The sequence below is a fragment of the Phasianus colchicus genome, chromosome 5 (assembly GCF_987193195.1).
Source record: "Phasianus colchicus chromosome 5, bPhaCol1.hap1.1, whole genome shotgun sequence".
Classification (NCBI taxonomy): Eukaryota; Metazoa; Chordata; class Aves; order Galliformes; family Phasianidae; genus Phasianus; species Phasianus colchicus.
In genome coordinates this window covers 45,420,048-45,444,005 of record NC_143440.1, presented here as the reverse complement: position 1 = coordinate 45,444,005, position 23,958 = coordinate 45,420,048, and the positions used below count along the sequence as shown (strand labels likewise).

The window sequence follows — 23,958 nt, the reverse complement described above, 5'->3', positions numbered from 1 at the left end:
CACGTGCTGCTTCAGTGTTTGTAGGCTTTAAAGATGCATGTTAGTTGCTCTTCAAACAGTCTAGTTGAGAGCTGTATTTTTATAACTGGAATTGATCTAAATGCTTATTTACACAATTCTGTTTTAAACTGAATGCAAAAGTTCTTTAATTTCTGATTGTATTTTAATTTCTAAGCATGAATATTTTATCACTATATATTTAACTCCTTTATGGTATCCTGCTGTTAAGAGTAAAATATTTGCAGTATTTCTGTATTATGCAGAAAGGGACAAAATTTACAAATGGTAAACTTGTAACATAAAGGAGGCGATCAGTACAGCCTTCCCCTTACACAGCAAGGCTGCCCTTACTCTCATTAAAACCCTCTACTCACCTCATCACATTTCCACCACTGACCCACCAGCATGAGAAGATGGTACTAGAGGGGCTAAAGGAAGAAGTGTACAAAAAACCTGTATTTAACATTTTTTACTGCTGTAACACTTGCAGGTTTTTGTTTTGTTTTGAACACTCCACTGCAGCTGTTCTCCCCACCATAGGGTATTTTTAAATCCAAGTTGCTACAAGACTTACTTCCTGTTGCAGTTATGAGGTTAGTAAAACAGGAACAGCAATGCAATTGTATTTCATTTTAATGAGAAGATTTCTTCGTAAACGCCAGATCACCACTTAGTGTGTAATATCTTTTAATATCCATTATAAAATCACATGAAAGAAAGGTAGACTGAATCATCATGATAGCTCCTTCCCATTTCACAGAAATTTGGTAAAGACAATTTTGGCAAGACACCAGAGATGAAGGAGACTTAAGAGACACAGACTCATCTTTTTCTGGTCCTTTTTTACCTTTAAAGAGCCTAGGACATAAAGAAATGACTTAGGATCCTCTCCTGATGTAGAAATCAGCAGGGAGCAGTCAGTGCTGCACCTCTTGCAGCAGTTTTTCAATCATGGTTGAATGGGTGTTGTAGAAGGGCAGCGCGTCCACCTCCATTTCCAGGCTGGCAGATACTCCACTGCGGACCTCAAGTTGCACAAGTGCTTTCAGAAGCTTTTCTTCCTTAAAAGAGAAATGAATGCAATACAATTAAAATCCCACATCAGGCAAAAACGTTGAGGCCTTTATTTTAAACCCAGGGAAGACTCTGACCTCAACTGCTGGATTTATTTTGCAGACACCATTTTTCTTTTCTACATTCCTTCAAGGAGCATGAGAGTGTCAATTCAGAAATGTGAATTCTTTCTACCTACTCTGCAGTTCCTATATTGCACAAGTAAGAATCAGAGAAACCTCCACCCGAACCACCTTCTGCAGCATTCACTGAGCAGCAAGCCACAGGGGCATCTTTAAACCAGAAGTACTGAGGAGGAAACAGGTATGTCAGGGAAAGAGCTTACAGGCAGAACTTGAGCAGGCTGCGTGATCACTCTCCTTTCCTGCATACTGGGTGGTGCCAACGTGCCTTTTGCATCCTGACCTCCTTTTCTATTGATTTTGAGAATTCTGGGCCCTTAAGAAAGGGCTGGGGAGAAGAAATACCCTGAAGTTGCTCTTTCCTGGAATTCTTTGAAATAACGTTTTACTTGCTATGTTTAGAACTGTGACTCTATTTTGTGTTTGTAACAGTTATTTTCTTGCTTAACAGTAATGTAAGCAGATACGAAGCGTGTTCCAAACTGAGCTGATAAAAGTACACAGAGGGAACAAAATCCTTGATAGTGACCTATGGGTAAGTTAGCATCACGGGATGAAAAGAAGGGATGAAATCAGCCCTAAAAAAACACTACTTCTATCAGCAGTGTCATTGCAACAGTTGCGAGCGGCCTCACATCTTGCAGTTCTGCCCACTCCCAAAACTTCTTCTGAAAAGCCACAACTTCATTAGCAGCAGTAGTGAAGAGATCCTTCCCCTTCTCTCTAGATTATCGTTTCTGTGAAATTTCCCAGAATCTTAAAACTTTGAGACCTCACCATTGGCAAGTTTTGAACTTCCTGTTGAATTTCAATGAAGGGGATTCAATTGCAATCACAGGGAACACTGACAAAAAAGCAGGTAATGTGACTGCGTATGTCTTCCTTCCTTGGGGACTATACAGGTTACTTGTGCATACATGTTCAGTTAGCTGATGTTATCATAAGAAGCCCTTTAAGACAGCGGTGCGTAAATTGTCTGTTGTTTCAGTAATCTTTGAGAATTTTGGAGATATACAAAAATAGTTATTCCTGCTACTCTGCTTTTCATTTGACATGAGATGTGCCCATTAAAACCTTATATACCATCTTAGCATCTCCTGTAAAGATAAAGTATTCCTCTAATTTTAAATAAAAAAATCTAAGGAGAATAAATAGCCTAATCACATCTTAGCTTCCTTCCATCCCACTCCCTAGTGACTTACATAATACTTCAATGTAGTCTCATATATATGCATATGTATATATCTTATTCCTTGAGAATGCCTATTTTTTCTATGAATGCCTTTTCTGGTTGGTTTTAATTCCATCTGTGTGAGACTCTGGTGTGAGGGAAATTGTTACTACCAAACAAAGCCCTACCCCTGTCCTTGGCAGACAGTTCGATAGGTTGAAATACTTCTTATTAGATATTCCCACACAATAACATTAGGAATGTCATTTATATCCTGAATAAATACAAATGACCAAAAATGTGTAATGTTAAAATATCTAATGTTCTCACATTAAATGGTTGTTTCCTTCCACGAAGACCTGTAAGCCGTACAGAAATAATTCAGCTGTTATATCACTCTCATGTCACAAAAGAGACCTCTGAAGTGGATAAGCAAAATTTCATTGTAATTGCAAATTGTTTCTCCTACACATTTACAAGCTCTTTGACCTGCTTACATGGGGGAAACGGTCTTGCTTACTTTACATTATATAACTATGCTTGATATAGTACTCTATCAGGAAATGTTATTGTTAAACTTGTAAGAGACATACACAACATGCAGTGTGGTCTGTAAAATGCTGCAGTTTACTCACAGTTCTCTGATTAGTAAATGTTTATGTTGGGAGTGAGGTAACCAAAAATAAAAAAAAGCACCCCAATGAAATCCAAACCCACCAAATTCATAGAAAAAGAACTTGGTAATTTGTATTTAAGTCATGGAAAAACTCACTTGTGAATGAAAAAACTGATAAAGAACACTAAAACAAATGACACCTTTATATATTGCTCATGATCATGCAGATCACAACTCTGAAAGAAGTACTATACAGTTCTTGTCTTACATTAATAATGAGTTCAGTAGCAGAACAGCTGCTTAACATAACCTGGTTGTGAGCTGCAAGAAAACACAGAGTTGGCTGAGGATATTCAGCATTAGATTTACTTGTATCTGTAAGTTTTAACATCTTTCCCTGCATTCATCTCAGAAAAGCCCTAAGAATATAAAAAATCAAACCAGCATCATGAACTGACTCAGCTGTGACTCAACTCCACAGTTGTGGAAGGTAAGTAAAACTGCATCAGTCAAGATGTTTCCAGCTGATAAAGTTCTCAGCAATCAACAAATGCTTCTCTGTATCTCTTAGTAAAATATATGTAAAGAATAATTTAGAATAATTTTTGTATTCAGTTGAGTGGGAATACAGAGCACTGAGGTTCTGAGTTCTGTTGCAGTGCAGTTGTGATGTTGCTTTAACATGAGGGATGTGATTTAGTGGAGGGTTGTTAGAGTTATGGTAGTATGGTTAAGTTGTGGTTGGACTTGATCTTTAAGGACTTTTCCAAGTCTTTGGAATTCTATGAGGCTGGAGAGAAATAACACACATTCTGAGGAAGTCATCTTCATTTAGTTATGGTCTCTGGATGAAATATTATAAGAAGGTAGCTTGGTGCTTAGGCAAGTACACAAATATTAATGTTGAGGTGGTAGAGTGGTAATTTTTATCCTACTAGGGGAATTCGTGCAGCATTAAAAGAAACTACTGGGAAGAGAGCAGCTGTAAATGGTCTGATTTTTTTTTTTTGTACTAATGGAGTAGGTGAACAATAATGTGTTCAGGCTCAGGAAGTCTTCTGCACTGTTTACTGTTGCATGATTTATAATTAAAGATACAATCTCCTCTTGTCAGAAAAATCTGTCATTTTCTTTCTTCCGACAAAACTGCTTCCATTAATTTTATCTCAATAGAGTTTGTGCTGAATTTTCAACAGCTCATTATTGGATTATTATCAATATTGCCAGCTGCACAGCACTGTAAACTAAAAGCAAGAAGAATTTCCTGTATACAATATCCCATTTAATTGCAATATCTATTACCAGGAAATTTGATCACAGTAGATTTGGGATACGTTAACTTGAGGGGAAAATGAGGAGATGTAAATGGAAAAAACATAGCACGAAAAATACTTAATCTAATGTTAGAGCTGCCTTATGCTTTGTTAAAAGTCAAAGGATAGCAAATACAGCTAAGCTGAAAGTTGGGATCAGTTTCACTTTTATATCCTTTCAACGAACAATCAAAACAGCAACAAACTAAAGTACGACCTACTCTAAAAAACCTTGTTGGAATTTCAGGTGAAACACATTGTCATCTTAGCAAAAATACTTCAGTGCTGCAGACAGCATCTATGCTGGATATTGCAGAATGGTTTTATGCTTGAAGTTACAACGCAGAAAATTCACTTCTGAGGCTTTTGATGTTCATACTGCCTTGAATTCTTTACTGAATATTCTAACCATGGTGTGGAAGAGAGTTGGCCAGGAATTGTGGGAAGACAAGAAAAGAAAAGCAATGACTGGGCAGGATTTTGGTGGCTGATAGCTGATTCCATTTGCTCACAAACGAGTCCCAGCTCCCTGGCCCTCTGGAATTTACCTTTGTAACTGATGGAAGTGCCGACAGCCAGACTGTCTTCTTTGGTGACCGTGAAAACCCGACAGCTCTCCTCAGATAGCGATCATGTATTTCACAGGTGCTGAGAATATACAGAGCACAAGCAATGGCATAGCCTCCCCAATTAGAGACGCCTGCAAATCAAAGGAAACACCATGAAACCAAACTGTTAAAAGTAACAGTACATTAAACAACAGTTATTGTAAACATACCTAAGCCCCAGAAGTCATTAGAGTCCCACGGCAACACTTTAACAGAACTGGGATGTGAATTAACTATTGACAATAATTTGGAAAATATATTTTAGAAACATACAATTAGATAAGATGTTAAAATGTTTTCATTAGTATTTCAGACTGAATTTCTGCAAGTTTTCCCCTAGCTTTCTCTCTGGTTTGTCTTCCAACAAAACGAAAACTCACTTGGGCCTGGTCTATAAAACAATTCTGTTTGGTTTATGTGAAATTCATGAACTTTTGAGGAACAGTGTTACAGCTCGGTGTCTTTTGCTTTTAACAATACAGAAGCAGATGATTTTCAATGAAGTAAAACCATGCAGATTTTCACTGAAGTCAGATTTCTTAGTGAAATGCTGCACCATTCTAGAGAGTCACAGATGACATCTGATTAAAGAATTCAGCAGTTTTATGATGTAAAAAGGTCTGGTGGAACTGATAGTTGTCTGTGTCTTGATATGTCTTTTGTTTAAATGTTGTGTGCAAAAAGACATTCTTTCAAATCTAGTTAACATCCACAAACTGTCTGCATGCTGCGATTAAATCAGTCCACACAGCCTTGTTTGACAGCTCCTTTGGTGGGGCTGCACTGGAGAATGTTAGATTTGAAACTTGCTGTGAGAAGTTCTCTCTGACACCTCCACCCGAGATGCAGAACAGCCAGATTTTTAAAAACTGTGGAGGTTGTTTCAGTGCATGTAGTGATGCACTGAGGATGCAGTGCATGTTTCAGTGCATCCTCCCTAATGTCTGAACATTCCCCTTACTCGCTTTTAGGATCTGGGTGTGACAATTGCTTTCAAGGTAAAAATCATAAGGACTTCCCCAGCAGCCATGCACGTTTGACATGTACATTAAGCAATAAGAAGTAGATAAAATTATCACCATTTCTCCCCTCTAAAATTGCTGTTCTAGTCTCAGCAACGTTGGAAACACAGGTGTTCCAACTCCAGTTAGAAACCTGAGCTCAAGTACAATATGGACCATTCAGTTCATACACCATCCTTCCTGAACATGTCTCTTCAGAAAAGAATTTATGTAATACTTGTTCGGATGTTACGTTAGGAGAGAGTTTTAAGCTTCAACCTCCAACTTCTGTTGTACATTAAGATGTGCATAAGCATGGCTGCCGAAAAAATTTATCTCCTCGTGTAAGAGCAATACAGCTGATTTGGGCCTGTCACTGATTTGGTCACACCCACAGAGGGTCATCAGTTTTACCAAAAAGTCATATACGCACAGATGTTTTATAAAGAATTCTCAGATCACTCTTCCCTGTTATTTCATTTAAGTGTGATTTCTCAAGAATATTGAGGGCTTGCCCAATTGTTTCCAATTAAATGCACTTTTGACTGAGCATCCTCAATTTTCAGTCATTCCTACATGTGCATTTGTTGCTTAACTGCTCAGAAGATGGACACAATACAGAGACTGGTTATGATCATACAAAGAAAGGGCCGATACAAATCATTTGGAAAGACAGGCGCTTTCTTTTCAGTTCTCTTCACAACATCAACAACTCTCCCACACTCAACAAATCCCTTACCAGCTACAACAGCAAAGTCAGCTGCAACATCACAAGCTATAACATCTCCATTTTTTATGTGCTTCTTTACAGCATCTTTTACCTTGCCCATTCCTAATTCATTTCCTCCATCTCCAACACCTTTATTAAAAAGAGAAAAAGATCAAATAAGTATAAACCAGCATATAACACTCAATTTATAAAGGAGCCAGAATCTTTCCTGAGAATTTCTGTGGGTGTTCAAAGCTCCATCCAAGACGATTTATCCCTTTTCACTGAAAGTGTCTATAAGCAGAAGGTCATGAAACAAGGAGCTGAAGGCACCGCTTTACCACATGCTAACATGTAAGCGTGTGTACACAGTGTACGTAGTGCTCGTGCAGGCAAAAGAAATCAAAATTACCAAGCAATTTTTGGTAAGTTATGAAAAAATAGCGATTTTTCTGAAGCGTATATTTAAAGAACAGTGCTTCTGTTTTTGTTGGTCAAGCAGGAATACTGTGCATTTGTCTTCCAGAAATCCCGAGTATCAGTGATTCTATGTAATGTCAGAATTGGAGACCTGGAGATGAGGATAACACAAATTATCAGCTTAAAAACTGCGTTTAGTCTCTTTCCAGCATAAAAAAATGAAAAAGAATTGAATTAATTAAGTGGAAATAAATATTTTACCTGTTCATTTAAATGGAATATGCTCAAATTTATTCTAGTTAATGTCGGTGAAAAAGAATATCCATTTCCAGAACTATGAAAAGCTCCAAATCTTCACTGCACTGTATGGCATTTGAATTTCAAATGTAACTTATGCATAATACGTGTTACAGAAAGTACAGTATTTATAATTTACACTTAAAGTGCTGAAAATCAATAAATTTAGCTACATGAATATCTCACATATCTCTATACTAAACTTCTGTAAGTGAAATTCTAAGTTTTCTCTCAACACCACTTGGGATAACACATTCCTTTCAAGATGATTATATCACACTCATGTTTTCTAAGAGAAAAGGACCTATTACACCAGATGAGACTATCAGTCTCTGCTCAGGAGAATGTACTGTTAATTGCAATTTAAATGAATATTGTATCTAGACTGCTGTTTTAACATAGATATAGCAACCATAAAATGGTTACAGTAGTTCAAAATTCAGTAGTCATCTGCTTTCTCTGCTTTCACCTATAAAATACATAACAAAGTCAATGTCAGAGACTTAGGGGACTGTAGGTAGGCCCACTCATATGTATATAATGCTCACGTAATGATAATACACACACCTGGGATCACTTATTTGTGCTTAAAGAACTCTGAATTCAACTCCGCTATCAGCACCCTTCCAGGGGAACTTGTAATTTCTTCTCTAACACTGCCTCTTTAAATTCAGCACAGACAAACAGCCATAGCCCTCAAGCAGCTGGCTATTCAGCACCTGCTTCACCTCATTTCCAGTAAGTACAAGTTCCTGTTTCGTGCTTCTTTTGCTTCTGAGGCTGTAACACAGGCACGTACGTACCTGTTGTTGTTATTCCTGGAATGGTTTGTGCTGCTAAAAATAGTTCATCTATGGGATCCACGAGATGTTTAACATTAACTTTCCTGGCGTTGTAGTAATTGCCATCAGCAGCCATTCCAGCACGCTCTATTGCTATCAGGTGATCAAATCTGGTTAGAGAGAGGAAGAAAGCAGTCAAAGCTATGATTCTCACCTTTGTTCTGTTCGCTTCTCCTCCTGTTGTAGTTAGTTCTAATTTTTGATCAGTTGAGATGTGAGGTAAAACTTGGATACTATTTTGTTATTTCTTTGTGTAGTTTTCTACAGTTTGTTTTCAGAGCTTAATCTAGTTTATCTACAGGTTTAATGCAACTTCCTCAAACCACGTTTGTTTCCAATAAACAGAGACTTTTGTGGACTCTTCCAAATGAATTTTTCTTTAGGCTAGCCATCTGGGCTTGCACTGTTTCATGTTAAAATGTGCAATGTCTTACAAGATGAAGATGCCTGTCTTTGTTTTCAGACTGAACAAAAAAGAGTCCATCTGATGATTATTTAAGTCCACATTAGTAAAAATGTAGTCTCTGCTTAAAGAACGTTACTTGGAAATTGTTCACTTGTATCTGGTCAGGGAGTTTCTGGTTTGGGTCTTGGGGCTGTGGATTTGAGGGTGTTTTTTTTTTTTTAATGTTAAGTCTATGTCAGTTTTTGGCTTGTGAAAGTACACAGATGTACTGCAGATGTCCATTGCTTTAAGCAGAATTTTAGTAGCTAATTCTGCCTCTTAATATTATAATTAAATTGTTTCCATTTCTGCAGCTTTACTGTCAAGAGGTTACTGTTTCTGTTGAATTACTTCATTATTTGTGGGTGGGTATCTACTGTGATAGAGGAGACCTTGAACAGTTTAGTTGTCAACTTTTAAGAAATGCTTACTTCAGGGTTCTGGAGAATTTGTGGTCCACTGAAGTAGAAGCTGGTTGTAATTAAATTATGCTTGGAAAAAAATGCTTCTAAGACAGTACATAGTAATGGAATAATAATCTTCTCCCGTGAAACTAGTGATAGGACTAAAGGGAATGGCCTCAAGTTGTAACAGGAGAGATCCAGCTTGGACGTTAGGAACAACTTCTTCTCCAAAAGAGTGTTGAGGTGCTGGAACAGGCTGCACAGGGAGGTGGTGGAGTCACAGGTGTTCAAGTAACATTTAGATGATGTACTAAGGGACATGGTCTAGTGCAGAAATATTGGTAGTAGACGGACAGTTGAACTAGATGATCTTGGAGGTCTTTTCCTACCTTGATGAGTCTAGGATTCTATTTAGAAGGAAATGGGATGTGAATAAACCGAATAAATTGATGAACCAAATGCCAGGGTGAAAAATGTTTTTATTAAGAAGAAAAAACTGAAGGTGACAGGGTTAAAATGCTGCAAAAAGGAAAGATCAATAAAAGATGAATGGAATATGCCTATTTAAAGGAAATGTCAATTGCTTACTGAGTAACAAAATGTGTATGGAACTAATTAGCAAAATTTCCCACTGCATTAACATTAATCACACACTTGTATGCATCTGAATTTCTGCCCGATGTTGCACACTGAACACTGTGTATGCAAACAGTTCAAACTGATGTTCAGAAGTTCTATAATTTTGCTCACACTATAATCAAAGCCCACTTTGATAAGGGCTGCCTAAAGGCAATAGGACAATCACTTTCACAATATTAAAAATGCTTGGGATTTACTAAATCAGATTTGATTTCCCCAGTTTTTAGACTTGAACCAAAGCTCTAGAAAGCAGAAATATTCTTTTCCCTGGTCCTTCTCTGATTCTACCGTTCAGCATCCTAATTTTTCCACTGATCTAAAAACTGGGCAACTTATATATATTTTATTGAAATGCCTTATATATATATATATATATATATATATATAGTATTGAAATGCCTATGTATATTGCTGTGGAATAACAGCTAAAAACTTTTTTTTTTTTTCTCTCCCAGAAAAAAGAGCTATTGATACATAAAGTATTGTTTCCTTTTGTATTCCAGAAATGCATAATCTCAGAATAACGTGGAATTCTGTACTTCACATGTGCTCCAGTACAAATGCTATGATTCAAAGTTTGCTCTACTCATTCCAGTTCTTAAAGGCTTGCAAACATTTCACCTTCTTAGATCATGGCTATTATTTTTATTATCACTCCATGCAGTAGAAGTGTGACCCATTCTCAAAAACCGAATGAACGTACCTAGTTCTTCTGGGATCCCCATTCTCACACAAAAATGTTAAAGCTGAATCAGCACTTTCCCTCTGATAACTCAGCAAGGGGACAGGTTCCTTCAGGACTCCTGAAGGAAAACAAAATACATTTCAGATGCTTTTTTCTTTTCTTTTCTTTTCTTTTTCTTTTCTTTTCTTTTCTTTTTTAAGTGTGTTTCAATAACTTTTTTTTAAAGGAGAATGGAATATTTAGGACTCAACAGGTTTATGTAGTTCCTGATAATCTTTCTACATCTTTGCTTTAAAATAAAATGATATACATGCTAGGACTGTTAAATGGGACCTTGGGATAGAAAGCTACTAGAATGAGAAGAGACATCCAGAATTCTTCCCAAACAGCTCCCCCAGGCTCACCACCCAGGTGTGTAAGCATTAATTTGCTGCCAGCTACCTTTAACTGAACATCATAGCACTGCTGATCTGAGCTCACAGGATGAATGCTTGCTTGTTCTCTGGAAAAAATAAAATCCTGTAGAAAGTTACAATGAGACTAATTGAAGTGAACCTTGGCTCAAATTAGCAAGGCAGAACTGGAAAAATGTCTCTTACCTATTTGCACAGCCTCTTCAATAATCTTTTTATTCAGATCCACAGCTCTCTGATCTGTTACTATGGCTACATCTTTCTCCAAGGCCTGCAACATGGCCACAATAGCAAGGGCTCCTGGGGGCCCGTCGTTCTCTTCCGGCGGCTCGTAATTGAAGTGGGTGGGAAAGCCGGTGGTTACCAACACAGAGCGAGCGTGGGACAGGGACAGGCAGGCCTTCAGCAGCTCACCAGGGTGGAGTAAGTGAAGGATGCCACGATTGCCTAGGAAAGTATTTTTAGAGACTCATTTATTTATTTAAGAGAGCAGTAAACTTCTATACATTGCTCTGGTTTTGAAGTTTCTGTCTGGATGAATCCATGTGCTTTAATTACATAATATAGGGAAAAAGGGAAGAAAAAAAAAAAAGAAAGGAAGAAGAAGAAAAACCTCTGGTCAAGGCAGGAATTGGGCTGATTTCCTCAGGAAACCTAAGAAGGTGTAGGATATGAGTAATGAGGGGAGCAAGCTATGCTTCCAGGTTAAGAACTTCAGTTAACTGGGTTTTGGAAATTACTATACTAGCATTTCTATGTACTAGTGCAAATAACTTTTCTTTTCTTTTCCTTTTTCTTTTTCTTTTCTTTTTTCTTTTTTTTCCCTAAGAAGAATTTATTGAATATTATTTTCCTTCTTTTTACCCTCTGCTTCCTCTGGTCTGTGGTTATAGTCATGCCAGACCACATCTAACTACCAAAGCTAGATTAATACTTAGCTTCCCATGTTTTACAGAAGGTTCAATGCAGACCTCGGATGAGTAAACTGGTTCTTTATCTCTACTTAACTCTATTCCCTCATGAAAGAGTTAATTCCCAAATCAATTCAACTTAATGAAATCATTAACCACTGCAGTGAGAGTTCAGAGATGCTGTAAGTTACTGGGAGACTTGATAAACTCAATCACAACAGTACTATCCAGGTGACTACTAAAACATCTTGTTGCTACCTGCTATCTAACCTTGACAAATAGGTAGCAGATCTCTCCTCTTTTGTCAGGCCTTGAAAAGGCAACACTGCATCTGTGTGAACCTTGTATTTTTCAGTATTTTGTACTCCATTTCCTGGGATTCAGAAACGCAAGTGTGCAATGCAGTTCTTTAGATTTGCTTGCATTCCTGAAAACTGTGAATGATGTGCTGATATTCATGAGCTGATAATGAGAGGCAAGTCCTCACTATTGTTTTCTAGTCTTATATTTTCATCCTCATATCTTAATCTTTCTCATGCTTTTTTCCTTCTTTCCTATTGTTGAACCTGGTTTCTCTGTCCTTTTCTCTTAATTCCTCCTACATAATACAGAGGCAATGCATAGATAAAATGTAAACACTGGACACAGAAGAAAGTTCTCAACAGAACTCGGGTAGAAGGAGGGATATATTAGTCTCTGAGAAGTGTGGTGTTTCAAGTGAGATGAAGTACCATAGCAATGTAGGCACTCTTTTAGCAACAAAATGAGCTAGCTCTGAAGTTAGGTCTCATGTTTCTCCAGAGTGTGGCATTGTGCCATGCTGAACTCCAGAGTGGATAAAAGGAAAGGCTTTGTGAGTAAAAATAAACAGACCCAAATATATGCACGCAGCCAAACCCTGAGCTGGGGAGAGCAGTCTGTTAATTGCTTTCCATTGCTGCCTGTAGAGGATTTCAGAAAATTTGTGGTAAACTGAAATCAGAATTTACAGCAGATAGAAGGGTCTAATTGAATAAGTATTTTAGGAATGTCTACGCTATTCTGTTTGGCTTTTAATCCTTTATTCTCCTCTCTTCTTTATTTATACACGCACACAGCTCTATCTTTCAACATTCTCTTGAGATCAGGTCACTTTGGTCCATCACACAAAGAGCTCAGTGACAAATATGTCAGCAGAGCTTGGTGTAGTTCCACCCATCAGAGAGGGATGCTTGAAAAACACATGCAACTGCTAGAGTATCCCCGTAAGAAAACATTGGTCATGAATATATTCAAGAAACATGTTGTTTACTCAACAGTGAATACAAACATAGATGCTACAAGCTCGCTGAGGTGCCCTGTAGTTTACATATCAATTTCAGATTTATTCGGTAAACATTTCTTGTTCCCTGTGGACACTCCAGTCTGCTGTAAACAGAAAAGCTTCTCTGTACTTTGAGAGAATACAGTAATCAAACTTGCACGTTCCTTTGCTGATGAAATTGAATGGTTTAGGTCAAAGTCTGGTACTAAGTATCACCATGAAATTAAAACATCAAGTTATATTAACAAATATATATATATATTTAAGATTAAAGTTGTCTTTATGTTCTTACTGCATTCTTTAAATTTGTGGATAGCTGTACAAACAGGGTCATTCATATCTACCTTATCACTGACCTGTTAAAGGAAGAGATTTTTTGTCTTTACCTGGATCTATTCCAATTAGGCTCTCTAGAGTCTTTATCTTTTTTTCTGCTCCTGCAGACACCATACTATAATGCAAAGGATCTTGTGAAATGCAATGGACTTGTGGGACTTCTCTTGAGGATCCGAGCCTAACACTGTCATTTTTCAGGTCAGTAACGAACACGCAGCCAGAAGAATGAGTAAAAGCCAATGGAGATCCTAAAACAGACAAAACAAAGAACAACCCCACAAACTTCAATTAAACGCTTTGTTATTTCAATGTATCAAAATATCAGAGAGATAAAATCACAAGAAGCTATTCAGCAACATAGAATCCCTGTCTGATGAGACTTATAAAACAGGTGATATTTTAAGATATGTTGTAGCAATAAGAACACTCTGAGGAAAGAAATGTGTGCATATATATATATATATACACACACACACACACACACACACAAATGTTTTCACTTCTGAAAAGCTCATGTGGGTAGTTGAGATCAGGTTTTTCTACATTACCATCTCTGATATCAGCCTGAGGCAATTCAGGAACTGACAACTGGTACCCTTCAAGGAAGGCAGTTAGAAATTGGCAAGTCTGAAAACTAGGTTTGTCATGTATGAGCTAAGAACAAGTTAACACTGAAGTTTTCATAGTGTGTTGGTGATGTCGTTTCTGTAAAAATTAATTAATTTTCTAGGTTCTAGACTGCTGCTTAGTCTCTATATCTCTGAATATAATTTTAATAGTGATATGACAAAACTGTGTTGACTACTACCTGCTGGCAAGTAGTTGTTGACTAAGAAAATGGAAATTGCATCTTTGCACAGCATCCTGTCTACCTAGCTATAAACAGGCAAGGAACAATGATGAAAGTTCCCTTTGCTAGAGAACTATAAGAGAGAATTTGAGAAATGCTAAAATTCTGGTGAGCAATAAGCTTATTCAGATCTGACAGTATGTTACCTCCCTAATCTGAAAATATTTTATCTATATATTAATACTGGAAATCTTGATACTTGACCTACATAATACTTGATTTGCTAAAATGGGCATGTTTTTGGATAAATCACATCAGGCATATTTAAACAAGCAAAACATTATTTTGTAAGGATGGTGGAAAGGGAGAAGATATGCTCTTGCTCTGTGCTGGATCTGTGGGGAATATATGGGCAGCAATTTAAAGGAAAATAGGGAATGTGGTCATTGAGGTTTTATATGTCTCACCAAACCACGTGAAAGGCCACACATTCATGAAGCTAGCAATGGCTTATATTTTGATAGATCAATGACTTGGAGCAATATAATGCTGTCGTTATAGTTTAGTTGAGTTTTTTTGCCCTTTGAACTCATGTCTGCTGCAAATGACTGGGTAGAGCACAAGGTAATAACTTTTTACAGAGGGTAAGGTTTCCATTATATAAAGTGTGTCACATGAACTCCACTTTGAGACAAAAACTAAAACTTATAAATTCTTCACAAAACAATAACAAAATCTTTTTTCAGGTCAATCTCTCTTTCTCTCTCACACACACACGACTGAAGGATGATTTTAAGAGTTTCCAAAGACAGTACATACTGCAGTTGATGACTGCTTCTATTCCTGTTACGCTGCAGGCCCAAAACACGGGGATATCACCAGGGTGAAGGTGAACTGGATCTCCATAGTCTGGCTTGGAAAGATCTTGTATTCCCAGCAGACCTGTCATTGACCAATATAACCTCATCATAGATTTCAGACAAGCAATAATATTACAGAAGGTGAGAGGCGGACCCCAAATCCTGTCCAGTAATACCAAGAGAATAACGGCAGTGGCAAATCCCACAAAAGTGGCATATTTAGTTTGCTCTGAGTGTATCTTCTCAGAACCTGGGCTGTCTTGTTCTTTCTCTTTGTAGGTGACATCAGTAAAAATGTGCTCACTTCATTTTTGCAGCAAAACACAGACAAGATGTGCATGCTGAGTTCCCATGATATTGTTCATCTTTTCTCTCAACATAAGAATTGCAACAGTGGCAAGCAGGAATAAATTAGTGCAATGCGAAACAGGCTGTTTCTAGAACACGTGTCTTGATCCCTTAGCTTCCTGCATTATTTAGCTAAAGAAATGAGAAATCTTTTACCTTTCTGGGTTGGATTAGTGCATCTCACTCTTAGCCAGCTTTCACTAAGTTGTCTTTTCCTTTAACACCTACTTGCAGTATTCTAGGTCATTTATTTATCTTTTTTCTGTTAAAATTAAATACACAGGTGAGACCCTCACCCAATCTTGACTCAAAGCAATAAATTATCACTAGTTCCTCAGATTTAAGCACTGAGACCAGACATATTATTGCAGTGTACTGTTACCAATGGCATTGCTTGCCATGCCATGCAATGTGATCTGGCTGTGTATGCAGTTCATGAGCCCACTGACTGACAAATTCCTGTCATTCACACACATCCACCCATACTTCTCCCTGTGCCATCAATCTCTTTTCTACCCTGTCTCTGGAATCCCTGGCAACAAGAAAGCATTCAAATATAAATGAAACTGCATACATTTTTGAAAAATGCAACTATACTTTTTACTAAAATCACTCTTGATATATAACTGTCATTATTCAAGAATTCTATGTATTCACTCAGTCAAAAACTACCTTTTCTTTTTTTTTCTCTCCTCTAATTGAGCTTTGTGTCCATTAAAATAATTAAAACATAAAAATATAGTGGGGCAGGTATTTTAGTCTTAACACTTCCCATAGCTTCCCCTCCACCATTTTTATTCTTATTTTTTTAATTGATAATAAACCCCACATGGAATGAAATACGGAAAGTACTGACCAGGGTTACCAATGTGAATTGGTGCTCCATGAGTTTCTTTTAATTCAGATGTTGCTAGCACAGCTGCTTCCAATTTGCTTTCAGGAATTGGTCTCATTGTGACAACTAAGTTGCAGCAAAAAGTAGAAATACTGTAGCATGGCACAGCTGTCTGGCAGTTGAAAAGAACCAAAAGTATTAGAAGAAATAAGCCAGATAATAATATTCATTTCAAATCCTTTGAAAAATAATTCTTTTTTCTTCTAAGACTCAGAGGTGAAATCTACCATTCTTAAATTTGTTCATATAGACCACTAATGCACCATACCACGTGATTTTTGCTTCAGTACATGCAACGTAGAGCATGAGCTCAGTATATTCAGAGTATTACCAGGAAACAATTCTGTACATCCTAGGTGGAAAGTGAAAAACTAACGAATTATCGTAGTGACAAATCAGTTTGGTTTGAATCTATTCTCTCTACTGGAATTCAGAGAAACTACGTTCAATAACACGTGAGGGTCAGGGCTGCTAACTGGCAGTCCTCTACTGCAGAAGCAGCATGCCAATTCTTTGCATAAAAAAAGTCTTTTCCTAGAAGAAAAGTTTCTAGGAAAAATCTATGGAATTTATAATCCTTTTTCACTGGGATGCTGAAACACCCTTTCTATTCAGAAATAAAGCAGCCAAAGTTGCTAGCTGTAAATATCTGATATATAAAATTGCATTTGAATATAAGTGAGAGATGGTAGACAGCAACAGCTGCATATAAAAATGTTTGTTAATTTTTTATAACAATTACACCTGTCACTGAATAAATGCACTCTGTAGTTCTTCACATTATTTTTGTGCTATAAAAATGATATTCTCCTAATTCTAAAATATTAAAAGCAGACACGTAGCTGTACTCTTTTTTCTTTAAGCTTGGTTAAAGGTCTCACATGAAGCACATTTGCTCCTTCAGTTTGACCAGCAGTACAGTAAAAGACTGCTGAATGATAACACTATTTACTAGAACAGTACACTAGCTACGTGAAAAAGGCATTCAGTTGTATTTGAAAGTGTTCTTAATATTAAAGAGTCCACCTACTAGAGTCAGAATTATACTAGGAATTCTGCGAAGATTAAAATACACACTATACAGTTTCTTACAATTTTCATGCTATGGTAGACATCTTTCAGGAGCAGCTGTCCCAGAGGCCTGGATTCCTAGCACGTGTGCAGTATAAAGGCTTTACAGTCATAGGAAAAATCCAAAATGTGACCATTGTACTTGCAGGACAAACTGTTGCTATGATGGTTCATAACAAATAATATAACTAGGAATGGTATAGAGTGGGACATGTATTAAAGTTGAGCAACAGAACAGTACATGGGTCATCAGTTGAAACTGAGAAGGAAACTAGGGCTAAATTCAAATGAAATGGCTGCCATTTCATGAAAAAGAATAAAATACCAATTCAGCCTTGCGAAAATTTGAGAAAAGTACTGATCTGATGCTGGGCATATTTTGTCTCATATTTTCATGCACTCAACACTAGTAGCTGACTAAAGCTATTGTGCAGAGTTGAAAAATTTCTGATTCTGAGTGATCAGTGTAGGCACATAATATAAATAAGGACAAATAATGAAAAGGTTATAGCAAAGATTATGTCTGTGTATCCTTACCTTATACATGCTTACACTGCATTTTTGTTCAACATTTCTTACAGGAATGCCAGCAGCTTGAAGTACTTTTTCAAAATTAGAGCTGCAGCCTAAATAGAAAGCCACCATGTCCTTCAGTTGTTCAGAATAATCCTTTAGGCTTTTTAGAGATCCAGTCAAAACTCCGTACTCATACTTTCTGTACTGCAGGCAGTCAGTTCTAGTGAAATAAGAAGTTACCACAGCTTTATCATACTTTTTGAAAATATGTATGACAAAAATTATCAAAAATTATTATTAAATTACTTTAAGACACTATCAAGCCACAGGATATAGCTTACTTTATCCATTTCATTTCTTTCTGAGAAACAGTGGGGAAAAAAAAAAATTAGTATTTGGAACAGGAGACCCTCAGAAATATCATATAGCCACTGTGCCTGTATTAATATAAACAAAGGAGAGGTAAAACATTCCAATTTAATTCTTCTCAGACTGCAGAACTGTAAGAAACTTTATAGAAGTTTCCTTCTGCTTTAGAGAAATACTTGCAGTACTGATAATTATGATAATACATTTCTCAAGAACAAAACAATCAGGCTGATTCTATCCTGCTATATTCACACACAATTTTCATTTAAAGTTTTAACTCCAAGAAAATAAATTCATTTAAAATGTATATAAACACAAGCGGGTTATTCCCTGAAACACTGATTTTTTTCCTAATCACCATCAGCACTCACTGCACATCTTTGAGAAATAGAGTCAGTCTGTATTTACCTGATATCAGAATCGCTATTCAGAGGATACTTCCATTCCCCTGGTTTACTTCTGTACAGCAATGGCAGCACTCCACTGTTTGCATGGCAGAACTTCTCGAAGTCATCAGCAAGGGACTTGTGCAAAATCGCAACACTGGCCTGTTTAGAGCCTGGAATTGTGGAATTCTTCAATTTAAAATGTATTGCTGAGCTGCAAATTGTAGCCCCTAAAACAGTAAACTTCTGGTACAGCAGAATATGCAGCCCATTTCTTAGAGCATGGGTGTCAGACCTTTTGACTTGCCTGGGTTTAGTGAAGAGAAATTGTCTTGGGCCATGTAGAAAATATGTAATGGAGTTATGTATATAAGTAACAAAACTTATTTTTTATTAAAATGTAAAAAACAGCACCAAAACCCATAAAACTAGTGGGATATTTGACCTTGCTTTCATGAATCTAATCCTTCAATGTCTTGTTCAGTGAAAGTGGTTGTAATTCTCAGTGAGCTCTCGTGGTGCTCCTCGGAGATTTTTGGTGAAGTATTACTCCTCCTGTGCTTCATCCTCTACATCAGTGGTTCACAAATGTTCTTGCTGCCAAAAGGCAATGACATGAATAAGGCATGACTGTAAAGCACAGAGTATTTTTTCTCTGTTAAGGCAGGTCGTATTTTGTCTCTTTACCAGACTTTCATCAAATTCTTTGAGTTCAATGTCTGATTGCAACTCTATACGTGTTTTAAAATGTGCAGGTAATGCATTTATTTCAACTGAAAATGGAATCACAGATATAAAAAAAAAAGATGCTTTTTCTGGAAATTTTGAAATCTATTATCAAATTCATTTATTGAAGCTGAAAGCAAGGGTGCATATTTTTTCTTTTCACAGGCCTGTGTTAACCCAACACATCAAAATGCATGAAATTATTTTGTGTAACTTGAGCTCACCATAATTCAAGTTCCATTTAGAACTCTGTTATGGTTTGAAACAGACCTGTGTTGATAACAGCACAGATAAATTGATTTTTCACCTTGAGAAGATGCATGTTTAACTCATTTAAATCCATCAAAAATGATAAATCTCTGAGCCATTTTTCATCTTCAATTTCTGGCACAGATTTTCCTTTTGATTCCATAAATGACTTGCTTTCATTTCAGAAATCATGAAACCTTTTTAGCATTTTATCTTGACCTTCTTTCAGAAAAGTAAATGATGACCTCATAATCTGTATCTGTACATTTAAGGAACTACTGGAACTGGTGATGATTCAATCCGTTGGACTTCATGATATTTACAGCTTTGATGATGATTTGCATGACATTATTCATTTTTAAAGCTTTCACGCATAAATTTGATGTACAGTGCAGTGATATTTCATCAGACATGATCTGCCAGTGGCAATTGTATCATGTTCTATTACCTTTTGAAGTCCCTCTTTTTAAGCAACCATCGCTGGGGCACCATCAGTGATACCAGATATATTGGCAAGGGTTAAAGAGAATCATGTCAGTGTAATTTTTACTGCTTCATAAAAATCAGAAAATTTAGTTGTGTCTTTCAATGGCACCAAAGAAGACATTTCTTCGGTGACATTATATTCATCATCAATACCTCTAATGAAAATGGCAGGTTGAGCCATATATGTAGCATCAGTACGTTCATCTGTTGTCAAAGCACAGCATTCAAAATTAGCATCTTTACCCTCCAAAGTTCTTTTGATAGATTTTTCTGTTTCTTCAGTTTGCCTGGCTGCAGTCTGGATACACAAACTGATTCAAGAAAAATCTGTTTTTTATCAGGACACATTGTTTCTGCCATACTTTCCATACATTGCTAAACAAACTCAGCATCAGTAAGTGGTATTTTTTTTTTAGTTTTAACTATTTAAAAAAGATTTTGTTGAGATGACAGGCTTGTTTTCAGTTCTGTTATTATGTCTTTATGAAGCATTCCTTGATATGCATTGAACTTGGCAGCATGTTTTTGCAGATAATGTCTTTTCAAATTGTAATATTTGAAAACTGACGCTATTTCCTTACAAATTAAGTATAGTGCCATACTATTCATCTTGGAAGAAAAGTATCTATCTGTCCTATGGGTGTGCACCTGGGGCAGAGCTACTGCCATGATGGCACACGTTAGGGGGAGGCCGTAGCGCAAGCTGTGCCAAGCCAGCTGTGGGCTGCGGGTTGGACATGCCTGACTTAGAGTTTGTTTGCTATGGAATTTTACCTTGAGCTGCAGTTAAACAGACAGAATTACAGCTCATGAATAATCTGTTACCTCTCACACCGAATCTTAGGCATTGCTATTTCTAACTAAAAAACACACACACAAATAGAAAAAAAGCAAAATTCACAAAAAGAACAGAACTGCTACACTTTCTTCACTTAGAATCAACTTTGACTTAAGTTGTTGACTACTTCCATGCAACTGGTTCTAAAGACATTCATATTTTTTGCAATGTGTATCAGTGTGTCTTGGGAAGCTATTACTGTGTCAGACAGACAAGAGGCTGTGCAGAAACTCCCATTCCCCAATTTCCTATGATAGTCTGTTGTCCAAGAGGCAGTTGAAATCAATGATCTTCTTTAAAACTTGTAGAAAACAGCCAAATCCTACTTTTGACCAAAGCTAACCAAGAAACCAAAAGATAAAACGCTGTTCCTGATGGAAAAAATGTAAAAGTAAGGCTTAAATTGAAGCAAGCATGTATTTGCATACTGAATGTGACCACAAACAGCTCCTTTGGGACTATTCAGCACAAAAATTCCTTTTATTACTAACAAAAGTTACTAAATACAGAAATAGCTTCTTGCTAAATACAGAAAATAATTTTTGTTAAATAAACATACTAAATATAACCACAGAATAAAAGACTACACTGAGCTACCCTATAGCCTCATTCCCTACTGCCCATGTGAAACCTACAGGCACTTTATACTGTGCTGATTATATTCACAGATTCTCAAAATTAGGGCTTTAGTCAGTGAATTGAACTTGGAGAGTACTGAATTTGAAATGCTATTCACTTCTGTCGGACTGAATCTGTAGGCAACTTCCAGGAATACTCTAAAGTCAGGAAGCTTTTTTTACCGACTCTTAGATAACTTTATTTTTCCTCCTTACTTTTTTTTATAATGAAAAGGTATTTTTCACTTCTCATATCAGCTGAAGTATATACTTGTGTTATGTATCCATCACTATGAGCATGTTCCTGAACAGTTCTAGTTAAGCTGGACATGCTGATCAATTAAGGCATGAGTTCAACATGCTGTTGGCCCAGTTCAATTTTGAAAGATTTTTTTGATTTGTTTTATGGATGACAGTGAAGGCAACAAGGAATACTTACTTTAGAAGTATAGCGCAACAAATGAAGCAGAAAATCACTTCTGTAACCATACATCTCTGTGCACTAAGTAAAGCAAGGTCTCTGATAAATGTGATGATAATGTGTGTAAGGAAAGCCAGCTTCACCTTTTTTCTGCATCCATAAGTTCTCACTGACATAACAGAGAGCTGAAGAATATACTACAACTTTGAAAACAAAGTCCAAGTACTTTACATGTATAGGATGATACATTTTCTCTAATAAAGCTTTGTGATTCAAGAACACAGCGTCAGGTGAATACAATGTGATTTTAAAAACACCCAAGCAAGTTAAGAACGTAAGTCAACCTGACATTTCTTCTCATTTACTTCATTGCTTTTGAGAGTCCTACATTCCTTTGTAATGAACATCATGAACAGGAAAAGAAAAAATATCTGTAAAATCATTGCTATGAATCCAAAACAGAGTGTCTCTCTACATGGAGCTGTTAAGTCGCCTTACCTTCTGCCTTTCCAGAAATATTACTGTTACGAACTCTGCTGCAATGAATTATTCTTCTTCGCAAACAAGGAAGGAGAGATTTCAAACCTCCAGTCAAAAGCATCTGTTCGGCCTTAACAGAAAGATGTTAGCTAAACATTTTAAATTGCTGGAGAACATGATTTAAATTTCCTTCTCATGCCCCAAACGAAGTTTATTACCACTCAGAAATTTTTAGTTATAACCCAACAGGCAAACCAAAGTTAAAAGGTTACTTAATTGACATTTTCTGATTAAATGCAAACTGAATCTTTCAGTAAAATTGCCAGAGGTGTGCACATTAACATTCAGGATAAAAAGCCAAGTTTTGCAAGCCTGTAACATAAGAAACATTTCTTTTTTCATAGTTAAATGTCTGTTTTCTGGACTATTCACTCTTCCAAAATTTGCTATGTTCTTAGAATTGCCAAAATATAAATGGATTAACTTACCAAGATATAATCTATAATATTACTTCTTTGTTGAAAATGCTTTCAGACAATTAGCATTGCAACCTGTGGTAAAAAAAAAAAACAAAAAAAAAAACAAAAAACAAAAAACCCTGTGTTCAGAAAATGTCATTTTAATATATTTCACATCTATTATACGTTTCAAATATTCATTATGTCGAAGTAATCCTATGGCTATTCTTCCACTGGGAAAACAAACATGTAGAAGTTTAAGTCACACTTCATTCAATCTGGAGAAGGAATAGAGAGAAGTACCCAAATTACAGTCAGTATCTCACTCTTCTGATGTATATTGGAGATTAAAATTGTGTATTTTTACAGTATTGTTAAAGTTGAAATATTTTTCTCTTAGCCTAAACTATCCAAAATTAAAAAGTGTTTATCATACCACTGTAAAGAAGAAGTAAAATGTATTTTAGAGTAAAATAATAATTTGGCTCCTTATGATTTTAACCTCGGCTGCTTTTCATGATCTAATTCAGAGATCATGTGTTTATCTCATCATATGCTCACTCTAAGTAAAGAAACTGAACTATCCTCCAAGCAACTGAATTATCATCCTCCAAGTTTTTCTTTAATTCAGCGGAAGCCATTCTTGATGTCAGTCATGAGAAGCAGTAATGATGATTTCCTTTTGCTCAGGGGCATATTTAAAGGAGGGTTGTTACAGTTAGGGTAATCAGGTTACTTTGCGGTTGGACTTCATGGTTTTTAAGGTTTTTTTCTGACTTGAGCAATTCTATGATTCTATGATGATTCTATGATAGAATAGGTGTTATTCTTTTTTTAAAGGTGCCAGTAAATTAATGTGCAATGAAATGTTACAACCTCCCAGCAAAAGTTAACTTTGCTGTTAAAAATCCACATTTTGTACTTGTAACTGTGATTGCAGAAGGTTTCACTCCTTAGTGGGATTGAATGCATTTGAGCCACTTCATTATGAAAATGTGTATCTCTGAGTAACTCATACCTTAATTAACTTGAAGAAAGAGCAATTATGTATTTTGACTGAAATTAAACTCTTATCATCTGTTGTCTGTCCAAAATATTTCCCAAAGCTTGCAGAATTCTGAGATGTTAAGTTGGGTTAA

General features: G+C 36.5%; 1 protein-coding gene across 2 annotated transcripts in view; it reads right to left on the bottom strand.

Annotated features, from left to right (window-relative positions):
* Window positions 1-225: 225 nt before the first annotated feature.
* Window positions 226-23,958, bottom strand: part of DGLUCY (D-glutamate cyclase) — a 40,423-nt gene continuing 16,690 nt past the window's right edge. For both annotated transcript variants that reach the window (XM_090141508.1, XM_031593095.2), the window contains exons 2-13: window positions 22,380-22,491; window positions 18,567-18,717; window positions 17,811-18,009; window positions 16,164-16,314; window positions 14,919-15,041; window positions 13,360-13,557; window positions 10,946-11,206; window positions 10,365-10,464; window positions 8,135-8,283; window positions 6,645-6,764; window positions 4,845-4,996; window positions 226-1,061 (exon numbers count right to left, since the gene is read on the bottom strand). In XM_090141508.1, the coding sequence (XP_089997634.1) occupies window positions 918-1,061; window positions 4,845-4,996; window positions 6,645-6,764; window positions 8,135-8,283; window positions 10,365-10,464; window positions 10,946-11,206; window positions 13,360-13,557; window positions 14,919-15,041; window positions 16,164-16,314; window positions 17,811-18,009; window positions 18,567-18,717; window positions 22,380-22,491 (1,860 nt within the window). In that variant the 3' untranslated portion in view covers window positions 226-917. The remainder of the gene's footprint in view (window positions 1,062-4,844; window positions 4,997-6,644; window positions 6,765-8,134; window positions 8,284-10,364; window positions 10,465-10,945; window positions 11,207-13,359; window positions 13,558-14,918; window positions 15,042-16,163; window positions 16,315-17,810; window positions 18,010-18,566; window positions 18,718-22,379; window positions 22,492-23,958) is intronic.